Raw genomic sequence first — 23282 nt, 5'->3', positions numbered from 1 at the left:
CTTTTTTAATTTAATAAGAAATCCGAATATTGGTGCAGTTCGATGAGGACCGGATACCTTTTAACCTGGATTTACTCCTTTAACTGAATAACTTTTTGGGCCCAGATAATGTTTGAACCTTATAAACTTCTAGCATGAGTTCCAAAATCAAGCTCCTTGTTCTAATCTATTGTGGGACCCACACCAGATACCTTATAGCCCAGATACGAACTTTGACCCGAAATCCAAGTGATTGCTTAGTTGCTTGAACTTTTGCAAGCCAAACACTTTTCCAACTGGATACCTCTTCACTTAATAGACATTGTAGCCAGAATTCGAACCTAGGACCTCCAAGATTTCGAACTAGGACTGGTTCACCTATGAAAAATTGATTCTTCCAAAACAAAACAAGAAACCAATCTCATCTACACCCAATTTAACACACAACCTCAAACGCAGCAATAAAAAATACATAGAGAATATATATTATTCCAGAATCCAAACTAAAGGGGATATTAAGATTTGGACAGTCTGCACACACTGTTCCTCCTCTACACACTCTCCAAATTCAAAATATCTCTCTGCAAACATTCAATTACATTGAAAAGCTATTACCTAAAGCTCTCGTACTCAACTCAACAAGCTCAACCTGCTTCGCTAGATTATCTAACAGATTCTTAATTTTGCTAAATCTATCACTTTACATGGCAACTAAATGACATTATCTAACTTCCTAACAACATAGATACATTCTAGATTGATTTTAGGAAAATATTACAAATTAAATAAAATTAAGGAAACCAACTTCCTTTGGTAAATGGGTTTAATCTTAACTGCACATCTCAAGATCATATTAGAATTTTGAATAAGAGTTTTGGTAGATTAGGGTATCAGGAAACATAAATATGACAAGACAGAGACAACATAATCAGAGTTGAGCAGTTAAGCAGATTGAGTGTCTAGGTGGAGATAAACAGTGCATAGCAGGAAGAGGATTGAATTGCAGCTTTTCAGTAGGTTGAAGCGGCAACTGTATAGAAAATCTGTATAGTTGTACAGATCTGTACAGCAAATCTGTACAGACACATGGATCTGTACATTCATACGAAATCTGTACAGCTGGTGTCATCGTTTTTTCTGCAGGCCATACTTTCTCAGCGAGCTATACAGCTCACTTTCAAGGTGATTTTGATATCCATGCAGCTGATGGTTTTTAGAAGATTGTAAAGGTTACCTTGTAAGCTTTGAATAAGGAATAAAACTGATTTGAAGGAGAAATTACCCGTGTATGTGCGCAACTGTCCTATGCTTCCGCTGTTTACTTTTCCAGCTATTATGTGATTGATATTATGGTGTGAAATTTAATTTCCGCATTAATTAAATTCAGCAATTTGTTGGTTTAATTCAGATCATAAGGGCAACGGTCACTTAGGAATGGAAATTTCTACACTCTTTTCTATTGTTGGACATTTTTGCATGTACAGATCCCTCTCTTTTTTGATAAAAAGAAATAAAGGGCACATTGGCAAACAAATAGTAATTGTAATTATTCTTTCAATGTTAACGAGAAGTTATGTGATTGCTGCTACAGGTTTAGATTGATATTTTTTATTTACAGATTTAATAATATCACATGTCTACTCTTCATCAATTGCAAGATCAACCTGAAATTCTGATATGCAGTATCTACACTCTTGTGTAAACTCCTATGCTTTTAGTTTCTAAAAACCTGAAGTTTTGATTGGTGTTTCTAACATTTTAAGTTTCCTCTGCAGTTATCTGTAAATTGCCATGGATATTCCACTGGAACAATTCATCACAATAAATGGGATAAAATTACTATAATATTTACTGTGAATGTTAATTCCTTTCAGACCTCAGATTCTTTATTTATTATTTTTTATTTTGTATGCTTAAATATATTAGCTGAGATGTGAGAAATATAGAACAAAAATAAATACACACACCATCCACAATATACATAAAATTTTCACTGAAAAACCCTTATGAGAAAAAACTCAGCTAGAAGGTGAGGCTACTTTGCTCTCTTTTTCGCCGGTATGAAAATAAGCAAGTACAATGGAAGAGATACTCTTTATGGAGTTACATGAGACCTATGAATGGGGGCTAGAACCAAGGAGGAGAAAAGAATCCCCTTGCATCTCGATTCCGTAATTGAAATGCCCCACAAGCCTGTTACAGAACCTTAACCCCCTATGTTTTGTTCTCTAACTTCCCACTCCCAATCATTTTGTTAAACTATGGAACAAAATACAATAGCATAGAATGGAACCCTACTCCTAGTGGTCCCGTATTTAACATAGCCTGATAGCCAACTAGGGGTAAGGTTTGACTCCCTCAACCCTCAACTAGAGTTGCGAGTTTGAACTTTCTAAAGTCTTCATCCTGTTGAAGAATGTAACTGGGTTTGGTCTTCATAAATTGTACTCAAGTCAAAAATGAAATATATTTGTTAAAAGAAAGCAAAAGAAATTTTTATTATTAATTGAATTGACTTGTTAAACCATGGCTTTCATGTTTGGGTCAATTATCATAGGTCAAGCCTCCATTGTAGGCTTTAGGATTTTTATTCAAGTCAAAAATCAATATTGTTTGGACAAAATCTTCCTGCATCAAGTCTCCTTGCAAGTCGGCCTCCAAACAAACAGTCAACAAGTCGGCTTCATTAATTGGACTCATGTCAGCACATCACAGAGGGAAACAACTATATATAGGAGTGTGAGCATTGGTCAAATCGTAGAGATGTGAGTTCGGTGAAAATTTCAAAGAAGAGTTCGGATATTGCAGAGATGAAGTTCAGTGTGCCTCAGAGACATGGTTTCGGTAATTTCAGAGAGGAGTTCGGATCATTTTTGTGATCAAGTTCGGTTAGCTACAAGCAGAAGAGAGACACAAGTTCAGTGCAATATGATGGAAGAAAATTCGGTGTATCTCAGTGGAAGGAAGTCGGACAAGAAGGTTAAATAACTACATGCCTAAACCAAAGATTGGGCCTTCATCACAGGACCAAGGACTGATACTAGTGTTGTCACCACAAGACCGAGACATGATAGTATTGCAGTGTTTGTCATCATTGCTGGACCGAAAATGGGTTATCTCCACAGTACCGAGGACTGAATCTCATTTGGAACATCACAGAATTGAAGTATTGAACCTTGTTTGGAACTATCATGCCACAGAACTGAAACATGATGTGTCAAGGTTGACTTGATGGATGGAAGTAGTTTTTGGTCTAGTTTGTGAGGGTCTTGGTCGTCTCATCTTGTTTTGAATCTACTAAGGGAGGAATTCTTCACTGGGTTTTCCCCTAGAGTGGGGTTTTGCGCTTGCCACGTGTCTATATCTCGTGTCCTCTTCTATTTGTTGTTTGGCATTAATCTTGATGATAAAGAAAAGATAAATCGAAAGAAAGAATAATAATAATGAAACATCACAAGATACTGACATAATAGGAGAAATCAATTAACTTGCCACCCTATTGGTTTTCTCAACACATCCAAGTCCACACATAGCTAGCCCAACATGCATGAGTAGTAGGGGTTGACATGGCGTCCACTCATAACATGGTGGTCAACACAATAGGTCACTTGCGAGAGGCATAACTTATACATATGAACTCCATTTGACATGATTCTTGCATTGTTGGAAAGGTCTGTAACTGTAGATCAGCATGTCGAGACCATGCAATAAAACAAGAAAGTTTTGACCCTGAAAATTGTGATACAATGCCTCAAAATGGCTCTGAAAGGTTTTAGACCCCAATTCTCCAAATTGAGAATTGGGACTTGCCATTAAAAATGATCCTACAAGTTGATTCCTCCAATTTTTCCACTCTAAAAGCAACGAGATAGATGATAAATAATATAATGATCCATTCTAGATAAGCCAAGGTAATATCTTTGGATGCATATCTGCAATCATGCATTAGAAAATATAAAATGCTTGAGTAGAGGGAAGTGACACTGGACATTGCTTCTTACTTAGGCATGAAACTCCAGTGTGCACCTATACCAAGGCCAAAAGTTAGCTTGTGGTAGACTTCCTCAACCCTAACCATGTGAAAATTTCACCACTGAAATCCTATTGCAGCAACTAGAATTATTTCTTCTAACTGTAAATTAATTTAACAATTTATTGCTATGGGAACAACGAAATAATCACATTACAATCTTCACAAAAATACTGCAGAAAATAAAAGCGCTGGAAACTAAGAAAATATTGGCACGCACAATAAATTTGATACAGTTATTTTTGGACAAAAGTTCCCGGATAAGCCCAACTTGGGAAAATTGGTGCAGCAGCTAAGGGTTTTTATTATAAGCAGCAGTGAGAAATTCTAAGTACAATAAATATCGCCAAATTGGCAAATCTATCCAAGAGGAACACTAAAAAAAATTATCTGAGGGAATTTACACTCACTCCAAGCAATCCCAAAACCTAACTGCCTCTGAAAAGTTAGTCGTCCAACTAGCTTTGCGCAAGCCCTGCATCACCCTAGCACAGTTCCTCAATTTGCCTGAATCAACTGCCAATCTAGCCATCATGCCTGCTGTTGACAGGCAAAACGCTTCTCCAACCCTCTAGAAAACTTTCCTGCCTCTGGAACTGAAAACGTTTTCCTCTTCAGCTGGATAAAATTGCCTTCTTGAGACTTTGCGTTGCCTCTGCGCAACCTCTTGGAGAAAATCTCAAACACCTCTTTCTGACTCTCCGGAACTGGAAGAAATTCCTCCGGACTCACTATCTGTGCCCCTGTCTGTCACTACTTCCCTTCTCTGGCTCGAACTCTTCCGGCTTCTTCTCTTTGGAAAGTTGAACTACTGAAGGAAATTGATCTCTTGTGCCTCAAGTGTGTCGAGCGTATTCCTCCATCTACCCATCGACTTCTTCTTAAAATCCCTAGTTGGTAATCCAACTGCCAAGATTAAATCTTAATCAATGGCTGAGATTATTTCTTAGACATTTTGTGTGAGTTTCTAGATGTTTCTCACCTTTCTAGATTAATATTGATTAATTAAACCATTTCCTAAGTTTAGACTAAGAAAATATTTAAAACTAGGCTAATAATCTAATTGAGGCACTTCTAGGTGGAATTTCCAAAAACGATTATTGGTATATGCAGAACTCTTGTGTTTTAGCCTCTTGACAAAGTTTCGAGACAAGAACACCTCTGATGCTGCAAAAACTAACACTCCCTCTTAGCGAAGAAGGTGTTCTAGTGTTGTACTACTGCAACAACACCTTGTCTCTGTATCACCCTCTGTCACGTTGCCACTGCCCACCAACTATTGCGCAACTCTAGTGTTGCATTTGTGCTACTACTGACATTGCTATATTGTTGCCATCTCTGCATCTGCACTGCAATTCGCTCTCATCTGTTGTTGTTGCAACTGCAGCAACTACAACTGAGAAGCATCCAAAATAATGAATCAACTGTGTCTCTGTGATGCATCTGTCTCCCGAGCATCTGATTGTTACTAGTCTCTGCATTGTCAACTAAAGAATTTGCGTTGTTGCTAACTCTACACTCAACCACCTCCTCTGTTGTCATCGTTTCATCTACACTGGACTACAACTAGTCTGCAACTGTCACTCTGGAATTTGATTGCATTACTGACACTCATCCATCTTGCTACTGAATATTGTGGGCCCCCGTAGCAAGGTAATGATCCATGAGGAGGACACCTCAATGGACCATGTCGAACCTCTACGCAACTTTGGGACTATAGCTCCATATCGCCCCACCTCACTCCTGGAGGTATAGTTGCAAGCATGGCAAAATCTTTCTCCATCCTGGAGGACAGTTTGTCTATCTCTACAAATGTTCTCGCCTGGTCATGCTTCTCCTGCTTGTCTTTCTTCCAAAGAGGACACTAGGTACTGTAGTGGCCAAACTCACCACACCTGAAGCAATTGACCATATATAGGTCCTTCTTCTTCTTCTTCTCCCCTTGACCCTCTGATGCTAGGGCCACAGTCTCCTCTTCCTTCTCACCCTTCATGCCCTTGTTGTTGCTCCCATTGATGATGCTCTTTAATAGAGCTCGCCTCAACTCCTCCTGCTAGAACTTTGACCACACCTTGTCCCATCTAGACAATGTGTCTTGGCCCAAGATACTTTGGACAAAGACTTGCCACTCTTCTGAGACACTGTTCGATGCCAACCATACAAGCTCTGTCGGTTGAGGTACCTCCCCAACGACTACAAGTTGATCATCGACCTCCTGAATCCTAATGAGGAAGGGATCTATGCCTTCACCTTTCTGAATCTGAATGCTCCTCAGCTTCTCCTGCAAGAACATCTTTTGTTGCTCGGAAGTATCCTAATATAGTTGGTCGAGAGTGTCCCACATCTCCTTGGCAATATTCATGTCAGATATATTTGAGACTATATGGTTTCGGACTCCATCCAGGATCATTTGCTTCACCTTCGCTATCTCTTTCTTGACCTCCTTCAACTGATCTGGATCTTGAGGTTTTGCCACAACATTTTCTGCAGAGACTTTCATGCCATATTCATCCAGAAGGAAGGACATCCTAGCCTTCCAGATGACAAAGTTGGAGGCTCCCACCAACCTATCTTGATCTGTAATCCCAATTGTGGCCATCTCTGAATCTAATCGAAGATCTCCCTCTTTCTCTACTTGGTTGTTGAATCTGCAATTCGCACACCCTCTTGGAGTGAGAAACACTCTCTGCAACAACTGCGGACTACAACTGGGAAAATTGGATTTCTAGGCTAGAAACCCTCTTAGATAAATTTCTCTCTTTGTGTGCTCTTTCTCTTCCACCCGACGTTGATTCTGCTACTGCAAATTGCTGCAAAACCCTCCTGCGCAAAACAAGAAATCTGCTCAGCGAAGATCTGAGCTATTGCTGCCCCCTCTGCCTATTGGAATCACTTTTTTTGGCAAGTCAAATTTTTTTGCCAACTTGCACTGAATATCGAACTTGCTCAAGCAACTCGCACTGTCTGGCTTAGGCTCTACGCAACATCCAGGAATTTGTCCTGTTGCTCCCTCTAAACAACGAATTTTTGTCTTCGCTTCTAAGCTTCCCTATCTGATCAAAATTGCTGTAATACCATGTGAAAATTTCACTATTGAAATACAATTGCAGCAACTAGAATTATTTTTTTAACTGTAAATTAATTTAACAATTTATTGCTACAAAAACAACAAGATAATCACAGTGTAATCTTCACAAAAATAGTACGAAAAATAAAAGTGTTCGAAACTAAGAAAACATTGGCATACACAAATAATAAATTTGACACATATTTTTCAACAAAAGTACCCAGAAAAGCCCAACTTGGAAAAATCGGTGCAGGAGTTGAGGGTTTTTATTATTAAGCAACAGTGAGAAAGATTTCTAGGTTATGGAAAACTCTTGTGTTGTAACCTCTCCACAAAGTTTCGAGACTAGAACACCTCTGATGTTACAAAAACTAACAACCCAATCTAAATTTTTATAGCCTCTATGTTACAAATCCTCTCCTTCTCCATAGAGGATGTTGTGCTCAAAGGTACCTTTACGTACCATAGAATTCCATCGCTGCCACCCAATGATCAACCTTAAGAGTCATCATGAATCTGGAAATGTAGTTGATTGCATAGCTCAGTTTCAACCCAATTGTTGTGGGATAAATCAAGCTCCCATCAACTGTCTATACACCGAGTTACTTGTCAATTCAAGGTCATGTGTGGTTTTGATAAATTCAACTAGACCTCCATATATGTTTTGTTAATTTACAATCAACCATTCTACATCTCTCCAGCAACCTTTTGACATACTTCATTTGTAACACCAACACACCACCATTAGTCTCCAAAAATTATACACCTAGGTGTCATATACATAAACAACTACTGTTGAAATATGTAAGTAGGTTCAGTCTTAGTAATGGCATATGTAATCATGATTTTATGTATTTAATGAAAAGAGAAAAATAAATTTATTATTTATATTCTTGAGGCATGGGTTTCATGCTCAAGGGAAATTTAGTTTTAGGACAAGCACCCATTGAGTACTTCTAGGTTTGTCTTAAAGTCAATTAAGTTATTGTCATGTATTGAAGACCCATTTGGGCTTGTTACATATTGTAAGAAAAAATTGAGTCAAAAGACCCTCCAAGACCTCGTCATGACAAAAAGATAAAGTCAACTTACATGAAGGGACTAGTCGGCCTCAAGATAACAATTCGTACCCCACACAAGCCTATAAATAATAAGGAATTCGACCTCATTTGCACACTCACTCAAGCAAGTTCGATCTCCTCAAGATAGAAGCTAGAAAAGGACAAAGAAGAAGAAGAAGATCAAGATCGTAGTTTTTGGGCCTCTCCCTCTCTCTTTTTCGGTAGGGTTTCTATAGTTTTCTAGGGCTAGATAAAATTATGAAGTTGCATCAAAGTTGTGACGCTGCAAGGTCGAAGCTATGACGTTGCATCAAAGTTGTGACGCTACAAGGTCAAAGCTATGACGTTGCATCGAAGCCTTGAAGTTGCATCGAAGCTATGAAGCTATGAAGATGCCTCTAGATCGAAGCTATGAAGCTACTATGTCGAAGTTGTTGAAGCTGCATCAAGGTCAAAGATGTGAAGCTACTAGGTCGAAGTTGCAGAAATTGTTGCTGCAATCGAAGTTGTTAGAGAAGTTGTTGAAAGGTCGAAGTTTGTTGTTGGAAAGAAAGATCATCAAGAACGATGACTTGGTCTTGGAGGGTCTTGGTCAAGGGTCATAGTTCTTGGAATTCGTCAATTGAAATTCTATAAGAAGAGAAGTATTCTGATGGATTTTCCTCTCTGTTGGAAAGGTTTTGGCCCTAGCTTATCACCTATATCTTGTGTCCTATTGTCTCATTGTTCTTTATGATTTGATAGTTGTTTGATGATAGAAAAAACTAATAATAATAAAGGAAAGAAGTTAATCTAGTAAATTAAAAATACTTCACAAGCAGTTATCAAAGTAAGAGAAATCTCTTACACTTGTTGCCCCCTACATTTCTCAATATGGTATCACGACAAAGGTGACTACATCAAGGAAGGGCAACATGAAGAAGGATTACTCTAGGGCCAAAGTATAAAGAGATCATCTTGGAAATATTACAAGCATCAAAGAAGACCTCAAAACCCTAGCTCATCCAAGGAAGGGTTCCTAACTTGAAGCATTCTTGGGAATCTCACACATCCTATAATCATTATCATAAGGAAGGAAGAGCGAAGCACTTTTGGGTATGTTTTTTGGGCTATATTCCTCACACATGCAAAGTATTAAGGCATCCTTCTGCAGCAACAAGTATCGAACTACAACCACCATCAAGGATCAAGTTTTGTGCCAAAAAAGGTCTCCTTTGCAGCCGAAATAACAAGAAAAAGAAGTCAAGTCAAGCAAAGTAGAAAGGAGGCAAATTTGTCCATCTTCTAGCCACATGTGTGAACTAGGGTTATTTCAAAAAAGGCCGAAATTACAAAATTGCTACATCAAGCAAAAATTCTGAAGAAGGGTCAAGATTTGAGGTTGTGAAAGAAAAGCAGGAAAAAGCATTGTAATCATCTAGATTTTCCAGCTAAGTGATTTCTACAGCCAGAGGCGGAGTTTCAGCTCAATGAAACCACACAAATGACAGTACAAACCTATACGATTCCATACAATGTGGAGGTTGAGACAAGGTCGCACGCAGGAGGAGAGGTTGAGTAGGTTGTGCGCAGACCAATTTGGGTGTAGATAAAATTTTTGGGGTTTCTTAGAAAGAAGGGAAGTTTCTCACTATTCATTGTAATTTACTAAGAAAAAAATTTGCTGAGAATAAATAATAAGAACACACACACTTTGTAAGTTTTTCCCAATTGGGTTTCCTAGATAAATTCTTGCGTTGAGAAATTTATGTGCTTGTGTCTTCAGTGTCATTTTCCGCTGCATTATACAATTAGAAAAACTTAGTCTATTTGATGTAAGCTTTTTGAAAGTCCAGTCCAGCTCCTTTATTTTTGAAAATACATCAAATTAGTTGTTGGGTTTTTAAAAGCTAACATGGTATCTGTTACCAATCAATCTAGGAGGGGTCCTAGGAGGCATTCCAAAGGGGCAACAGCTAGAACAAGTGGTAACAATTCGACAAGGACCCACTATCACCTTGATCAATGTCCCTTGCTCTTTAGGGACTTTCACGGATGGGAGGAGTCCGGGTGTAAGGGAAATCATTATGAATGGTATATCAATGATGGAAAGATAGTGATTTCAAAATCCCATTCATAGGAGAGACTCAAATGATAGAGCTTACTTCCTCAAGAAGCAAGGTGTAGGGCTATCCAATAAAGGCTTAGAAGGAAGCCTAGAACTAGGGATTAAGCGATATTGCTTGATAAGGGATGCCATGGACCTAAGATTCCTAGGGCAAGAGGGTTCCAAGGTGGTCTTTGTGAAATAATGAGAAAAAAGGTGTGGGACCACAAAGGAAGCCCTGAGGGGACCCAAACAAGAGCAAGGGTTTTTGGTGAAACTTCAAACAAAAGACCTTGACCAAGCAAGGGAGGAGAAGAGGATCAATGAAATTGAATTTGGCTTGATTTTTTAGTGTAATGACCCTTCAAGAAGGCACTAACCAAGGAAGCTTAGGGTCAAGAACAAAATTGGAGCTAGGGCTTGGAATAATTCCAAATCTAGTTGTGAGAAATCCTTCAAAATTTGTGAGGACCTAGGAAAAACCCTAGCGTAGTTGTATCCCAACTCGCTCTTCAAATGGATGACTATAATTGTTAATTTTAGATAACATTGATATGTTCTATGCTTGCAACAATTAATTCAATGTCTTATTATTAAGCCAATGATAATTTCGAATAGCAATCACAATAACCATTCACATTGACAGTAATTGTAGATAGAACATGAACAATAAAATGCAGAAGACAACAGAACAGAAGAATTTGGCTCAAGCTAGGGAAAACCCTACGATGGGGAAAACCCCTGATCAATTCTTCTTATTATAAATATCAAATGTTCAGTAAAGAGAGTACAATAATAAAAAGTCAAATTCAAATTTCACTTGCCAAATCATTGTCCAAAACAGCCTTGTCAAATCTACAATCCTGCTCTCAATCAACAACAGTGAAATCAACCCTAACCAGTCAACAGTCAAACTTCCCCTCTTGAACTCAATTACCCTTAATCAAACTCAACCTTCTTTGTCGATCAAAGTCACAACCCAAAACAACAGTGAAAATCGATCAAACTGAGGTAAGCCCTGTGGTCAACGCAAGTCAAAGTGCCTAGAAATCCTCGGTTTTTGTTCCAATATATGCAACATGCTACAACAAAGATTCTCCCACAAAATCGCAGTCAACTCTGGTTATAATCAGCTTGGTCAATGTTGGTCAAACTTCAGCTGAAACAAAAAAGTCAACACAGTTAAAAGATGCCTCCTGAAATCCGCACGTGTAAGAGAATTATAGTTGCCTACAACTTGTACAACCTAATTAGATGAGGAGAGAAGATTTTGTTGAGTTGAGATGATACCAAATGATGTTGGAGGTCTCTCTTATTTATATGAGTCAATGTGGGTCAAAAGACGTGTCTCTTGGGCTTCATGAGCCTACATGATGGTGTGGCCGACCTTGACCTTCACTTCAAAAACGTATTTCTGCTTGTCTGAATGTAGTGAACTTTAGGTTGATTTTGGTCCTCTCGAAAAAAGGAATTCAATGCAATAGCTATCTCCATCAAATGAGTTGTCCAAAGTAGAATTTGTCCCTAGTTACCAACTTTAAAACTCCCTCTCAACTAGGGAGAATTCCACTTGCCAATATTTGACCATCAATCATCATGCCATCTTGTCGTCATGTACAATCTTTATATCTTGTCTCAGCGCTGCTAAACACTTATATAGATAATAAGAAGAATCGACCAAGAGGGAGTCACAAGACCTTCCACTCTCCACTGACAAAAGTTAGTCCACAAAACTATGGGTAGAACCCCGATCTGACTTGATCTTGAGTGATCAAGTTGTTGAACATCATGCATCTTAGACATAAGGAGTACGGCAATACATGATGTGTCTGTCTGTAGTGTTATGGTCCCTATCCTTTTTTCCCAACTCATTGGCCAGATGAGAGGTACTCCCCAAGAGTCCCAAACTACAATGGTAGGATGTTTGTTGGGGCACCGCAGTGGAAGGTGAACCACTCATCTTGCTCTTATTCCATAGGAGAAGGTGAACCACTCATCCTATGCATATATCAATAGGGCAAGGTGAACCACTCACCCTATGCTCTAATATATCATTATGGGGTATCACAAGGGAAGGTGAACCACTCACCTTGTACACAACGTACGTATAGGGGAAAGAGAACCACTCACCATATGGTCACACATAGCTCCAAGAAGTACCCCAAGCCCCCAGAAACTCACAAAGCTCAATGTCCAACTCAAGCGAGACCCTCATGGGAGGGTCCTTCCACGACTCCAAGTCTCTCTTGAAAGGTTAAGAACTTGACCTTCCCCAAGGGCTTCGTGAAGATGTCAACAACCTGCTCATCAGTCCTGATGTGTTGGAGCCTTATTGCTCCCTGTTGTACCATATCCCACATAAAGTGGTACTTGATATCAATATGCTTGGTGCAGTCATGGGATACAGGATTCTTTGAAAGGCGAATCCAACTTTGATTGTCGCAATAGATAACAGTGGTATCCAGCACGTGCTCAAATAGCTCATTGAAGAGCTTCCTCTACCATATAACTTCTCAACAGGCCATACTAGTTGCAATATATTCAGCCTCGACGGTGCTTAGAGCAACTGATTTCAGCATCCTGTTCATCCATGAAATTGAAGCAAATACCAAAGACAAGCAACATTCAGACGTACTCTTTTTATCCACCATACTGCCATCCCATTTAGCTTTAGAATATCCATGTAGCCTCAAATTCCCAGTAGTCTACCTCGGCCCATAGTTGACAGTATCGCGAATATATCTTAAGAGATTCTTTGCAGCAACCCAATGTATGTGTCAAGGCTCAACCATATATTGACCCAAAGTATTTACAGCGAAGCATATGTCCAATCGAGAGTTTATCAAGAACATCAAGGCCCCCACAAGTTGTCTATATTCATAAGGGTTTGCCAATTCGGGCCCAGCAACACTTCCACATAACTTCTTGAACTTTAGTTCCATTGTTGTAGTCACAAATTTGCATTCCACCATTTCATATCTTTTTAACAGCTTCACAATGTATTTTCCTTGAAAAAGGAAAATCTCGCCTGGATTTTGCCAAACCTCCAGGCCTGGGAAGTAATGCATCAGCCCTAGGTCCTTCATCTTGAATTCGGAAGCCAACTCCCTTTTGCATTGATAAATGAAAGGGTCTACACTAATCAGAAAGAGATCGTCAACATAAAGGACCAAAAAATGAGGCATGTCATTTTCAACCTTAAAGTATAGTTTGGATCAGCATAGCTCCAAATAAATCCCAACTTCATAAGATAGCTATCAATTCTCTCATACCAAGCCCCAGGGGCTTGCTTCAACCCATAGAGGGCTTCTTTTAGCTTGCATACATGTGTCCTTCGCTCTTGGACTTCGAACCCTTGAGGTTGTTACAAGTAGACTTCCTCCTTAAGTGAGCCATGCAAGAAAGCAGTCTGGACATCCATTTGACGTAGCATCCATCCTTGATTTGTAGCAAAAGCAATTATAGATCATATAGTGGTGTATCGAGCAACCGATGCAAATATTTCGTCATAGTCCACTCCTTCCTTTTGAGAGAAACCACGAGCTACGACCCTGACTTTATATTTTTCAACACTTCCATCAACTCCAAGTTTAATTTTGTAAAGCCATTTTGAGGTGACCATAGACTTGTCCTTAGGTCTAGGTACCACGTCCCAGGCATCATTCTTTATGATCGATTCATACTCCTCATTCATCGCGTCTTTCCATACTTGGTGCTTTACAGCTTCTTCGAACGTGCAAGGTTCACTTGAACAATAGTACTCATGGCAACCAAGTACCCTTGATACTTGTTAGGCTTCTTACTTTCGCAAAATGTCCCTCTTGGAGCAATATGTCTTTCAGCATCTTCGAGAGTATCTTTGAGCCATAGTGGTCTTTTCCTTGAGGTAGAGGGATCACCAGAAGGTGGATCAATAGTATCCATCAATCCATCAACATCGGGCATAGGCTCATCCATCAGAGGTTCGTCTTGTTTTTCTGCAGCATCGTCATCATCCTTCCTTTAGATGGGGAGATCTTTGGCTTTTCCAAAGGCAGTGTCTTCATCAAAGGTAACATCACGAGTTACTTCCACATCTCTTTGACCAGGTACATAGATTTTATATGCCTTTGAATTTTCACTGTAGCCGACGAATATACCTTTCTTCCCAAAAGCTTCCAACTTATTCCTTTTCTCCTTAGGCACATGAAAGTATATCAAACAACAGAAGATTCTAAAATGAGAAACATCAAGTTTCTTACCAGTGAAGACTTCCTCGGGTGTCTTGAAATCCAAAGCTTGATGTAGACTCTTATTTTGAACATATACAACATCGTTGGCAACTTCTCCCCATGAGAATTTCGGTAGACCTTGATCATCTATCATGGCACAGGTGGCTTCCATGATGGTTCAATTCTTCCTTTCAACAACACCATTTTACTCAGGAGTGTATGGAACAGTTGTCTTCCTCTTAATACCAGCCTCTACAAAATTCATTGAATTCATTTGATTCATATTCGATTCCATTGTCAATCCTCAATGTCTTGATCTTCTTCCCTGTTTGATTTTCCACCAATGCCTTGAAAGAAAGAAACCATTTGAACACTTCATCCTTCCTCTTCAAGAAACAGATCCATGTTTTTCATATGTCATCCACAAATATTGCATAGTATAAGTATCCTCCTAATAAAGTTACGGGCAAGATACCAAACAGGTCAGAATGGACCAATTGAAGAATATCGATTGTCTTACTTTCACTAGAAGGGAATGGTCCTCTTGTATGTTTCCCGATTAGACAACCCTGACAAACTCTTTCATGGTTCACTTTTGTATGTTTCCCGATTGGACAACCCTGACAAACTCTTTCATGGTTCATGTTAAACTTGGGCATACCTGTGACCATCTTCCTTACCCCAAGTAAGTCTTTGTAATGTAAGTGGGCAAATCTTCAGTGCCATAATTCACATTGAAGAGAAGTATCACTTGAAGAATATCGATTGTCTTACTTTCACTAGAAGGGAATGGTCCTCTTGTATGTTTCCCGATTGGACAACCCTGACAAACTCTTTCATGGTTCATGTTAAACTTGGGCATACCTGTGACCATCTTCCTTACCCCAAGTAAGTCTTTGTAATGTAAGTGGGCAAATCTTCAGTGCCATAATTCACATTGAAGAGAAGTATCACTCGCCAAAGCTCCCAACGGACTTCCACCAATTTGATAGAAACCATCAACCCTAAATACAAGAGTTAATGCATTTTTAGAGTTTCTATGCCAAATACGTACCTTTCCATCAATAAATGCTACCTTGAATCCTTTATCTTCCATCGCAGAAATATACACCAAGTTCTTCTTCAAATCAAGCACATACAACACTTCTTGTAGATATATGGTTTGACCTTGATTCAAGTGAAGAGTGACAGTTCCTATCCCTTTCACGGGGTAGGTGGCATTATCTCCAAGTATGATCTTTAGATTAGTTTTCTTCTCAACTAAATTTGAGAGGGCCTCCTTGTATTCAGTGAAGTGACTTGAGGTTCCACTATCAATCAACCAATGATCCAAAGTATCCAGAGGAGAGGTAGTAGATAGAGCACAAATAAGATAGAATTCATCTTGTTTTTCTACAATATTACTTTCATCATACTTGGCATTTCTTGTCCTTTTGGAAGGTCGACCATTTCCATTTTGAGCAGTTGGGGCATTTCTCTTTCCTTTGTTGTTGAACCTGTTGTTTCTTAGATTGCCATTGTTGTTATAATTGTTGTTGTTGTCACCATCCCTTGGAGGATTCTTCTTGTGAGGGAACTCTGTAGCATAGTGGCCGAACCTATTACAATTATAGCATCTTCCTTTTCTTCCTCCTTTGAATCCCTTCTTAGATCCTTGATCCTGTCTCCTTGGACCAACATCACTCTTCCTTTTCGCATGAGCGGAGAAAGCAGTAGGTTCATTTCCATTGGAAAACTTATCTCTCTCCATCATTCATGTCTCTTCTTGAGTGCATCTAGCCAATAAATCATCGAAACCATGTATATTGTCATTGTTGAGAATGGTGGTGGTAAACATATCACAAGGTTTTGAAAGACCTCCAAGAGCAATGAGAATGAACTCCCTGTAAGCAATAACTTCTCCATTAGATAGCAAGTCATTCTTGATTTGAGTTATTCTCATGAAGTAGGATTGGATAGACTCCCCTTTGTCCATCTTGATATCCTTCAACTTGTTCTTGAGAAAGGGCATTTGATTCGCATTGTTCACTTTGAACATCCCAGCCAACTTATCATATATTTCCTTAGAAGTTCCCAAATTAGAAATATAGGCAACCAAATGCTTTTGCATGGAGTAAATCAAAATTTTCTTTGCTTTGACGTCACCTTTTTTATACTTTGTTTTCATAGCAACAGATGCATTTGAAGGAGGCTCCAAAACGTTTCCCTGCACATAGTCCAATACTTCATGTTCCTCCAAAGTTAGGTCCAAAGTCATCTTGCATGCATTATAGTCAGATTTGTCATTAAGCTTCTCCTCAGACTTGAAGTAAGATGTATAGACCATAGAGACTTGTCCAATAATCTCCATCCAACAAATATCTTGGTAATTGCTTTTCTCTCTCGCTTGGCTTGTCCTCACCTAGGCTCTGATACCTTGTTAATTTTAGATAACAATGGTACGTTCTATGCTTGCAACAATTACTTCAATGTCTGATTATTAGCCCAATGATAATTTACAGTAGCAATCACATTGACAGTAACTATAGATAGAACATGAACAATAAAATGTAGAAGACAAGAGAACACAAGTATTTGGCTCAAGCCAGTGAAGAACACCAAGATGGGAAAAACCTTTGATCAATTCTTCTTATTATAAATATCAAATGTTTAGCAAAGAGAGAGATAGTACAATAATACAAAGTAAAGTCAAAATTAACTTGCCAAATTAGTGTCCAAAACAGCCCTATAAAATCTGAAATCTTGCTCTTAGTCAATAGCAATCAAATCAGCCCTAGCCAGTCAACAATCAACAGTCAAACTTCCCCTCTTGAGCTCGATCAACCTAAGTCAAACTCGAGCTTCTTTGCTAGTCAAAGTCAGCCCAAAACAGTCGACAAAACAACAATCAAAATCAATGAAACTGAAGTGAGCCTTGCGGTCAACACAAGTCAAAGTGCCCAAAAATCCTTGGTTTTTGTGCCAATAAATGCAACTTGCTGAAACAGAGATTCTCACACAAAATTACAGTCAAATATGTTCAAAATCACCTTGGTCAACATTGGTCAAACTTCAGCTGAAAATAAAAAGTCAGCACAGTCAAAAGATGCCTCCTGAAATCCACACGTGTGAGAGAAGTATAGTTGCCTTCAACTTGTACAGCCCAATCAAATGAGGAGAGAGAAGATTTTGTTGAGTTGAAATGATGCCAAATGAGGTTGGAGGTCTCTCTTATTTATATGAATCAATGTAAGGTCAAAAGACATGCCTCTTGGGCTTCATGAGCCTACATGATGGTGTGGTCGACTTTGACAATTTGCACATGTGAGCTTCACTTCAAAAACATATTTCTCCTTGTCCAAATTTGGTGATCTTTAGGATGATTTTGGTCCTCTCGAAAAAAGGAATTCAAAGAAATAATTATCTCTATCAAATGAGTTGTCCAAAGTGGAATTTGGCACTAGTTGCCAACTTTAACAATAATGGATTTCGCTTGATGCCCAAGGAGACCTCTAGGGTTAGGGCTTAGAAAGGAGAAAAGAGGTGAAAAAGGTATTCGTTAAGGTGATCACCAAGGATAAGATCAGTGCCTAGCCTATTGGAAGAATGGAGTCAATGTGCTTTCAACTTTTTGGAGATCTTCTACCCAATCAAGGAATCCTCTAGCAACTTCGCACAACCCTAAAGGCAGCTACTAGGTTACCAAAGGAATTTATACTTCTTGTTGCCGCAATTTAGTGACTTCTTAAGGCAATTATGGAAATAATGTACCCCTATGAACATGCATTCACTATACCAAAACATGTAACATATGCAATACTCTCACAAGATCAAAATTTGACTAATTCACAATAAATTAGGACAAAAATTCAGATTTCATCAGCGAAAATTCCATACATTACACATGTACAAGAGATAAAGATAAGCATAAAATAGCACTTACAAGTATAGTGAGTATATTCAACCATCAAATAGAGACAAAATCGAAGCTCCAAAGCCAAGAAAAGATATCCAAATACCAAAGTGCATCAATGATTCTCCAATTCATCCTTTAATAGGTATAGCAAAATTCTCAAAAGAGATAGATACAAATCCAAGTGATGATGAGGAATAGAATGATCCTCTCATCCATATATATCATCCTTAAGGGTTCGATTTGCGTAATTAGGCCTAATGATGCCCCTAATGATAAAATAATGTGCAAAATAACATTACTTCGTGTCAGGCCCACCAAGATAGCTCCATCACATGAAAAATAAGCCTCTCAAGATGGCCAAAATGATAGATAGGTCGCTAGGACGGCCATTGAAAGGCCAAGTCGAGTCCAATATGTGCCAAAATGGGTGGAAAGGCTCCAAATATAGTGATAAAGGGGGTGGCCCCTTGATCTCCAAGAAAATGACTTGTGGTGCTCCTAAGTGGCTTTAGGGCACAAAAAGATCCTCATGGGTTTCCAAGTGGATCAAACAAGCCTATACTCCATCTGTAAGCGTTGCAACAATGATGCAAGCCCTCCATTTGTCTCCCATGGTGAGACACAACCCCATTTGGACCCTGCATCAACTGAGAAGTGTGTGGTGCAAGTGTGTAGTCGGTTGGGCAAGGTGGTCTAGGTGTATCATCATCTTCAAATAGGTGGAACACAAGTGATCAATGGTCGGCACTAAAGGATCCCATAGCGAAGCTATCTGCTCTCTGCTATAGTGAAGGCCCATGGCTCTTAATACACACCCTACAAATGCCAATATGACCCTCTGGAGGGCTTGGACCCTGTATAGGGAGACCAAACCCCATAATGAAGACCCACCTGCAATCTTGTATAAGATTCAAGGAGTGTCCTTACCTTCAAATATAAAAAATCATTAGTGTAAATGAGCAAATGAGTTTACAAATCATGAAACCAAGTGGGCACTTCATAGTGGTATGCCCTTCCATAATAGGCTTTAGAGTATACAAGTGTCTCCAAGTTCAAGAAAGAGAAGACAAATCTAAGAGAAAATTTCTCCTGTAGTGGAGACCCACAAGTGGTGGGTAACACTCCCACACTCCCCCCATGTGCATCCCCCCCACTTACATGCTCCTCATCCCGAAAACGTGGTGGAGCATTGCTTTGAACTCAAAAAAAAGCATCAGATTTATTCCGCAAGAAATAACCCATATATTTCTAGAGAAGTATGTTGAAAATGTAGCGAGCAAGGTCTTCTGACTTGTGCCTTAGCTAGTGAAGGCCTCAAGTTGTCCTCGTGAGTTAGACTTCAATTAGGATGAGTTATTTCCAATTTAGTGGAATAATCATCAAGTGAGCATGCGTAGAGTTGGAGCTTTAGTTAAGTGGAATCTTCATCAGTTTGACTACAGGACAAGGAGGCAATTAGAATGAGTTAGCCTTCAATCTTGATTGAAGGAAGAGTGAGTTAGATCTCCAATGTTGATTGGAGTGAGCACGAGTTAACAACTCTACTGATGATTGGAAGGAGAGCGAGTAACACTCTCAATACTCGCTATCAGAGCTCGAGTTCTATATTTGAACTAGCCTAATTTAGCATGGATGGAATCTATAAAGGAAGGGCGAAGGCACAAGTAAATTACATTGTTTTGTGCGCAAAGGTTTGTGACAAGACAAAGCTCACAAGTTTGTGAGAGAGCCTTGATTATGGAGTGCAAGAATTGTGTCCTAATGAATAGTAGGCACAAGTGCGCTAGAATTAGGAGAATTGGTTGTGCGTAGGTTGTGTGGAGCTGGGGTCCTAAAAAAATAGGCACTCAAGTACGCTAAGAAATAGGGCCAAAAGTGTGCTAGGAAAGAGGGGATTAGTGCAAGGAATAAGGAGGCCAAGTGCACAAGGAAGGAGCAAAATTGAAGCAATACATGGTTTGCAGAGCAAGTCAAGGAGGCAGCAAAGGATCAATTGTGTGCAAAAACCAAGATAAAGTAGTGATCAAGGAAAGCCAAGATCAATTGTATCAACTGAGGTTTGTGAGTAAAGCAGAATGGTTTCTCAAGAGAGACAAATTGCTTTGTAACAAATTCAATTGCTCCAAGGACAATCAATAAAATAGCCACATCAAGAAAGCAGGTTTTCCCTATTGGGTTCCTAAGAAGAGTGTGTCAATTTGTGCATGTGTCTTTATCTCTATTTTTATTCCACTGCATACAAATTATTAAGAAACTTTGTATATTGGTGAAAGAAAACTAGTTTCAGTTATTCATCTAAGTAGTTGTAGAGTTTTGTGGAAATTCAACAAAGTCATCAATAAAACATAAGAAGTAGTATGCATCATCAGTGCCTACATTTATTCACAAATGTCAAAATGCATTAAGTCCAACATTGCTCTAGCACTCCAAGCTTTGTCATATTCAGAAGTTGCTTCTTATTGTTTGCTTGCTATGAAGGCCTCGCATATATCTTTCCTCCCTTCTTGTATATGGTAATCAATTTGCAGTTCGTTGGTGAGAAAAGATAGAGAAAATTGATGTGTTCATATCTTTGGTGCCACAATGAATTGTTGTTGTTGCTGCTACTTTCACTGTTAGTCATGAAAGCATATGACTTCGTTACATCACCTGCCACAAATTTGCAATGGCCATGTTCCTTTATACTTGTTGCAAAAAAAAATGCTGTCTTCTTCTACACTAAAAAATTTATCTCCTTCCTACTATTTTCAGGAATCCCTCACTAATTGATCTAGTGTCAACATTTCAAACCATTATGAATCTCAGTTCATCTTCCGAACAATCATTGGAGTTGCGTGAATTGCCATCTTTTGCTTATTAATACAGAATCAACATAATCAGAACCACGTTGACCTAGATGAGAGAACATTGATTTCATCTTTCGCTCGTTGTCGGTTCTATATATATGATATCCAACTCTTACAAATTCTACTTGTCCATCCCAATTTAAGATTGCAGGATATTTGACAATCTCAATGGCTTCTCTAAATGTCGTTTTGAATAATGATCCACTTTTGCAATCGCTCAGTACGCTCAGGCAAATGTGGTGTTTTATCTAGTTAGAATGTTCTGCTAGGGCTGAGATGCAAATCCTATAGTGGTGAATATCAACCTCGTGTTCTTTAGTATTCACTTGGACGGAGCATCCCCATTCTCCAAGGTAAAATTCATTGCCGAAACCTGATACCTTGTAAACGCCCTTAAAATGCCGAGGATCTAATGTATCTTTAACAGATCCCATCGTCCGTTGAATGGTATTAGGAGACTTAAAGAAAGTAATGATATGCTTATTCTTGAGGATAAGGCTATTATGTTGGTAACGCCATTGGTATAGGCTATTATGCCTATTTGATGGCCATCGCAAATCTTAGAAAGAGTTGTTATCGCAAGCCACGCTTCATACCCATTGCTTTTTGAGGCTTCTCGTTTCTACTTAAGTTTATGAATGGCAGTTAATTTTCTTGAAATTTTATGTTCTTTGTTTCAAAATATATATACACGCACACACTTTGGACCATTTTTTTGGATTTCTATTTAGGGGAGCTGGAATGAATTACAATTTCGAGGCCCTCTTGGCCATTAAATGTGTGTAAAAAAGTTTCCAGCAAGCATTTTATTTATTAAAAATATCACCGAAACCATACCCATAAACGACGACCCAGTTTTGGTCATTCGCATCTCCGTTCGCCTGGTTTTCAGGCCGCACAGTATCTAGAGGAGGAGAAAGCGTAAATAAACCACGCTCCTGCCGCTGCTGCCCATCACGCAACACAGGGGACTTTTCCTGCTGCTTCTCTCCACCGTCCCATAGAGGAGGAGATCTCCACTTCGAACTCCCGGGAGTCTGAAAGTTTGACGGTGCTGCCTCGCCTTGCGCAACGGGGGTAGTGGATTTGAAATGAACGAATATCGTGGGGGAGGAGGGTGATGAGGTTCGGACCGGACTTTTGAACTCGTGATCTGGAGGCGGCCCGTCGGCCGGGAAATCGTGGCGTTCTTCGAGAGAAAGTATGGGAGGTGGAGGAGGATCGGGTCCGTCGAAGGTGTGACGCCATGGAGATGAATAGGAGGACGATGGCTGAGTTTGGGCTGCGAAATCGAGTTTCACAGGAGAGGAGAGGTCTCTGTAGAATTGTGAATGATACACTCCTTTGCGGGAGCTTCTCTGGACTCTGCTGCTCATCCTCCCTCCAAGTTTGACAGATCGGAACCACTCCCCGTTTTAGATGAGCTGTTTAAGCTCCTCAAATCTCGTATTTGAATGTTTGCTTCGAAAAGCTTTATCCGCTACTTTTCAAACACGGGGTTTTGACTTTTGGAGCTTAGGGTTTTAGGACAGTGGAAGTAGAATGGATATGGGCATGCCTGTGCATATTTTCAAGGTGCGGACTCCCGCTTAAATTCTATAGCATAGAATTAATATGGAGTAATTAATTTTTATAGCATAGAATCAATACTGTGTAAAATTATGATTTTTTTTAATATTAAAATAAATAAATTTATTCAATGACTTATGTTAATCAGTGTGATTGATTACTTGTATGCAATGTCAGCTCGCATTGTGACTTGGTAAAGCAGTATATTTATACAGATATTTTCTTTTGACCTATAGGATTCGGCAAGCCATAAATCCCATGATACAGGGATTTTAATGCCTTATAGTACCCCGTTTTATGTATGACTATAGTCATGCCACCATTTCATGCCATGGTAATCGGTCACAATAAATGTGGTTAAGGGATCCACGAAATGTTTAAAGATGAACGCATAGTACAGGAAGACACGAGCCCTGTCTAATCTTCATCCTTTGTTGGTCCCATGAAGGAAGGCAGGCATTTTCTTTTCCTTTTCTTGCGCATTTTAGAAATTTTGGATTTTCCATGGATTCCATTTAATTTAAAGTTGCTAAATAAA

The 23282-nt window shown here is 39.2% G+C and overlaps 1 protein-coding gene across 1 annotated transcript in view; it reads right to left on the bottom strand.

Moving 5' to 3' along the window:
• The window catches only part of LOC149145504 (nuclear pore complex protein NUP35-like), a 100681-nt gene extending 77953 nt beyond the window's left edge, over nucleotides 1-22728 (bottom strand). The window contains exon 1 of the mRNA XM_089447859.1: nucleotides 22013-22728. Coding sequence (XP_089303985.1) covers nucleotides 22013-22551 — 539 coding nt within the window. The 5' untranslated portion in view covers nucleotides 22552-22728. The remainder of the gene's footprint in view (nucleotides 1-22012) is intronic.
• Between the last annotated feature and the right edge of the window lie 554 nt (nucleotides 22729-23282).

This window comes from Pinus tabuliformis, chromosome X (assembly GCF_031772625.1).
Source record: "Pinus tabuliformis cultivar Carrire ecotype Pingquan chromosome X, CPIR1, whole genome shotgun sequence".
Classification (NCBI taxonomy): domain Eukaryota; kingdom Viridiplantae; phylum Streptophyta; class Pinopsida; order Pinales; family Pinaceae; genus Pinus; species Pinus tabuliformis.
Note: the sequence above shows the minus strand (reverse complement) of the source record. Positions and strands in the feature narration are given on the sequence as shown.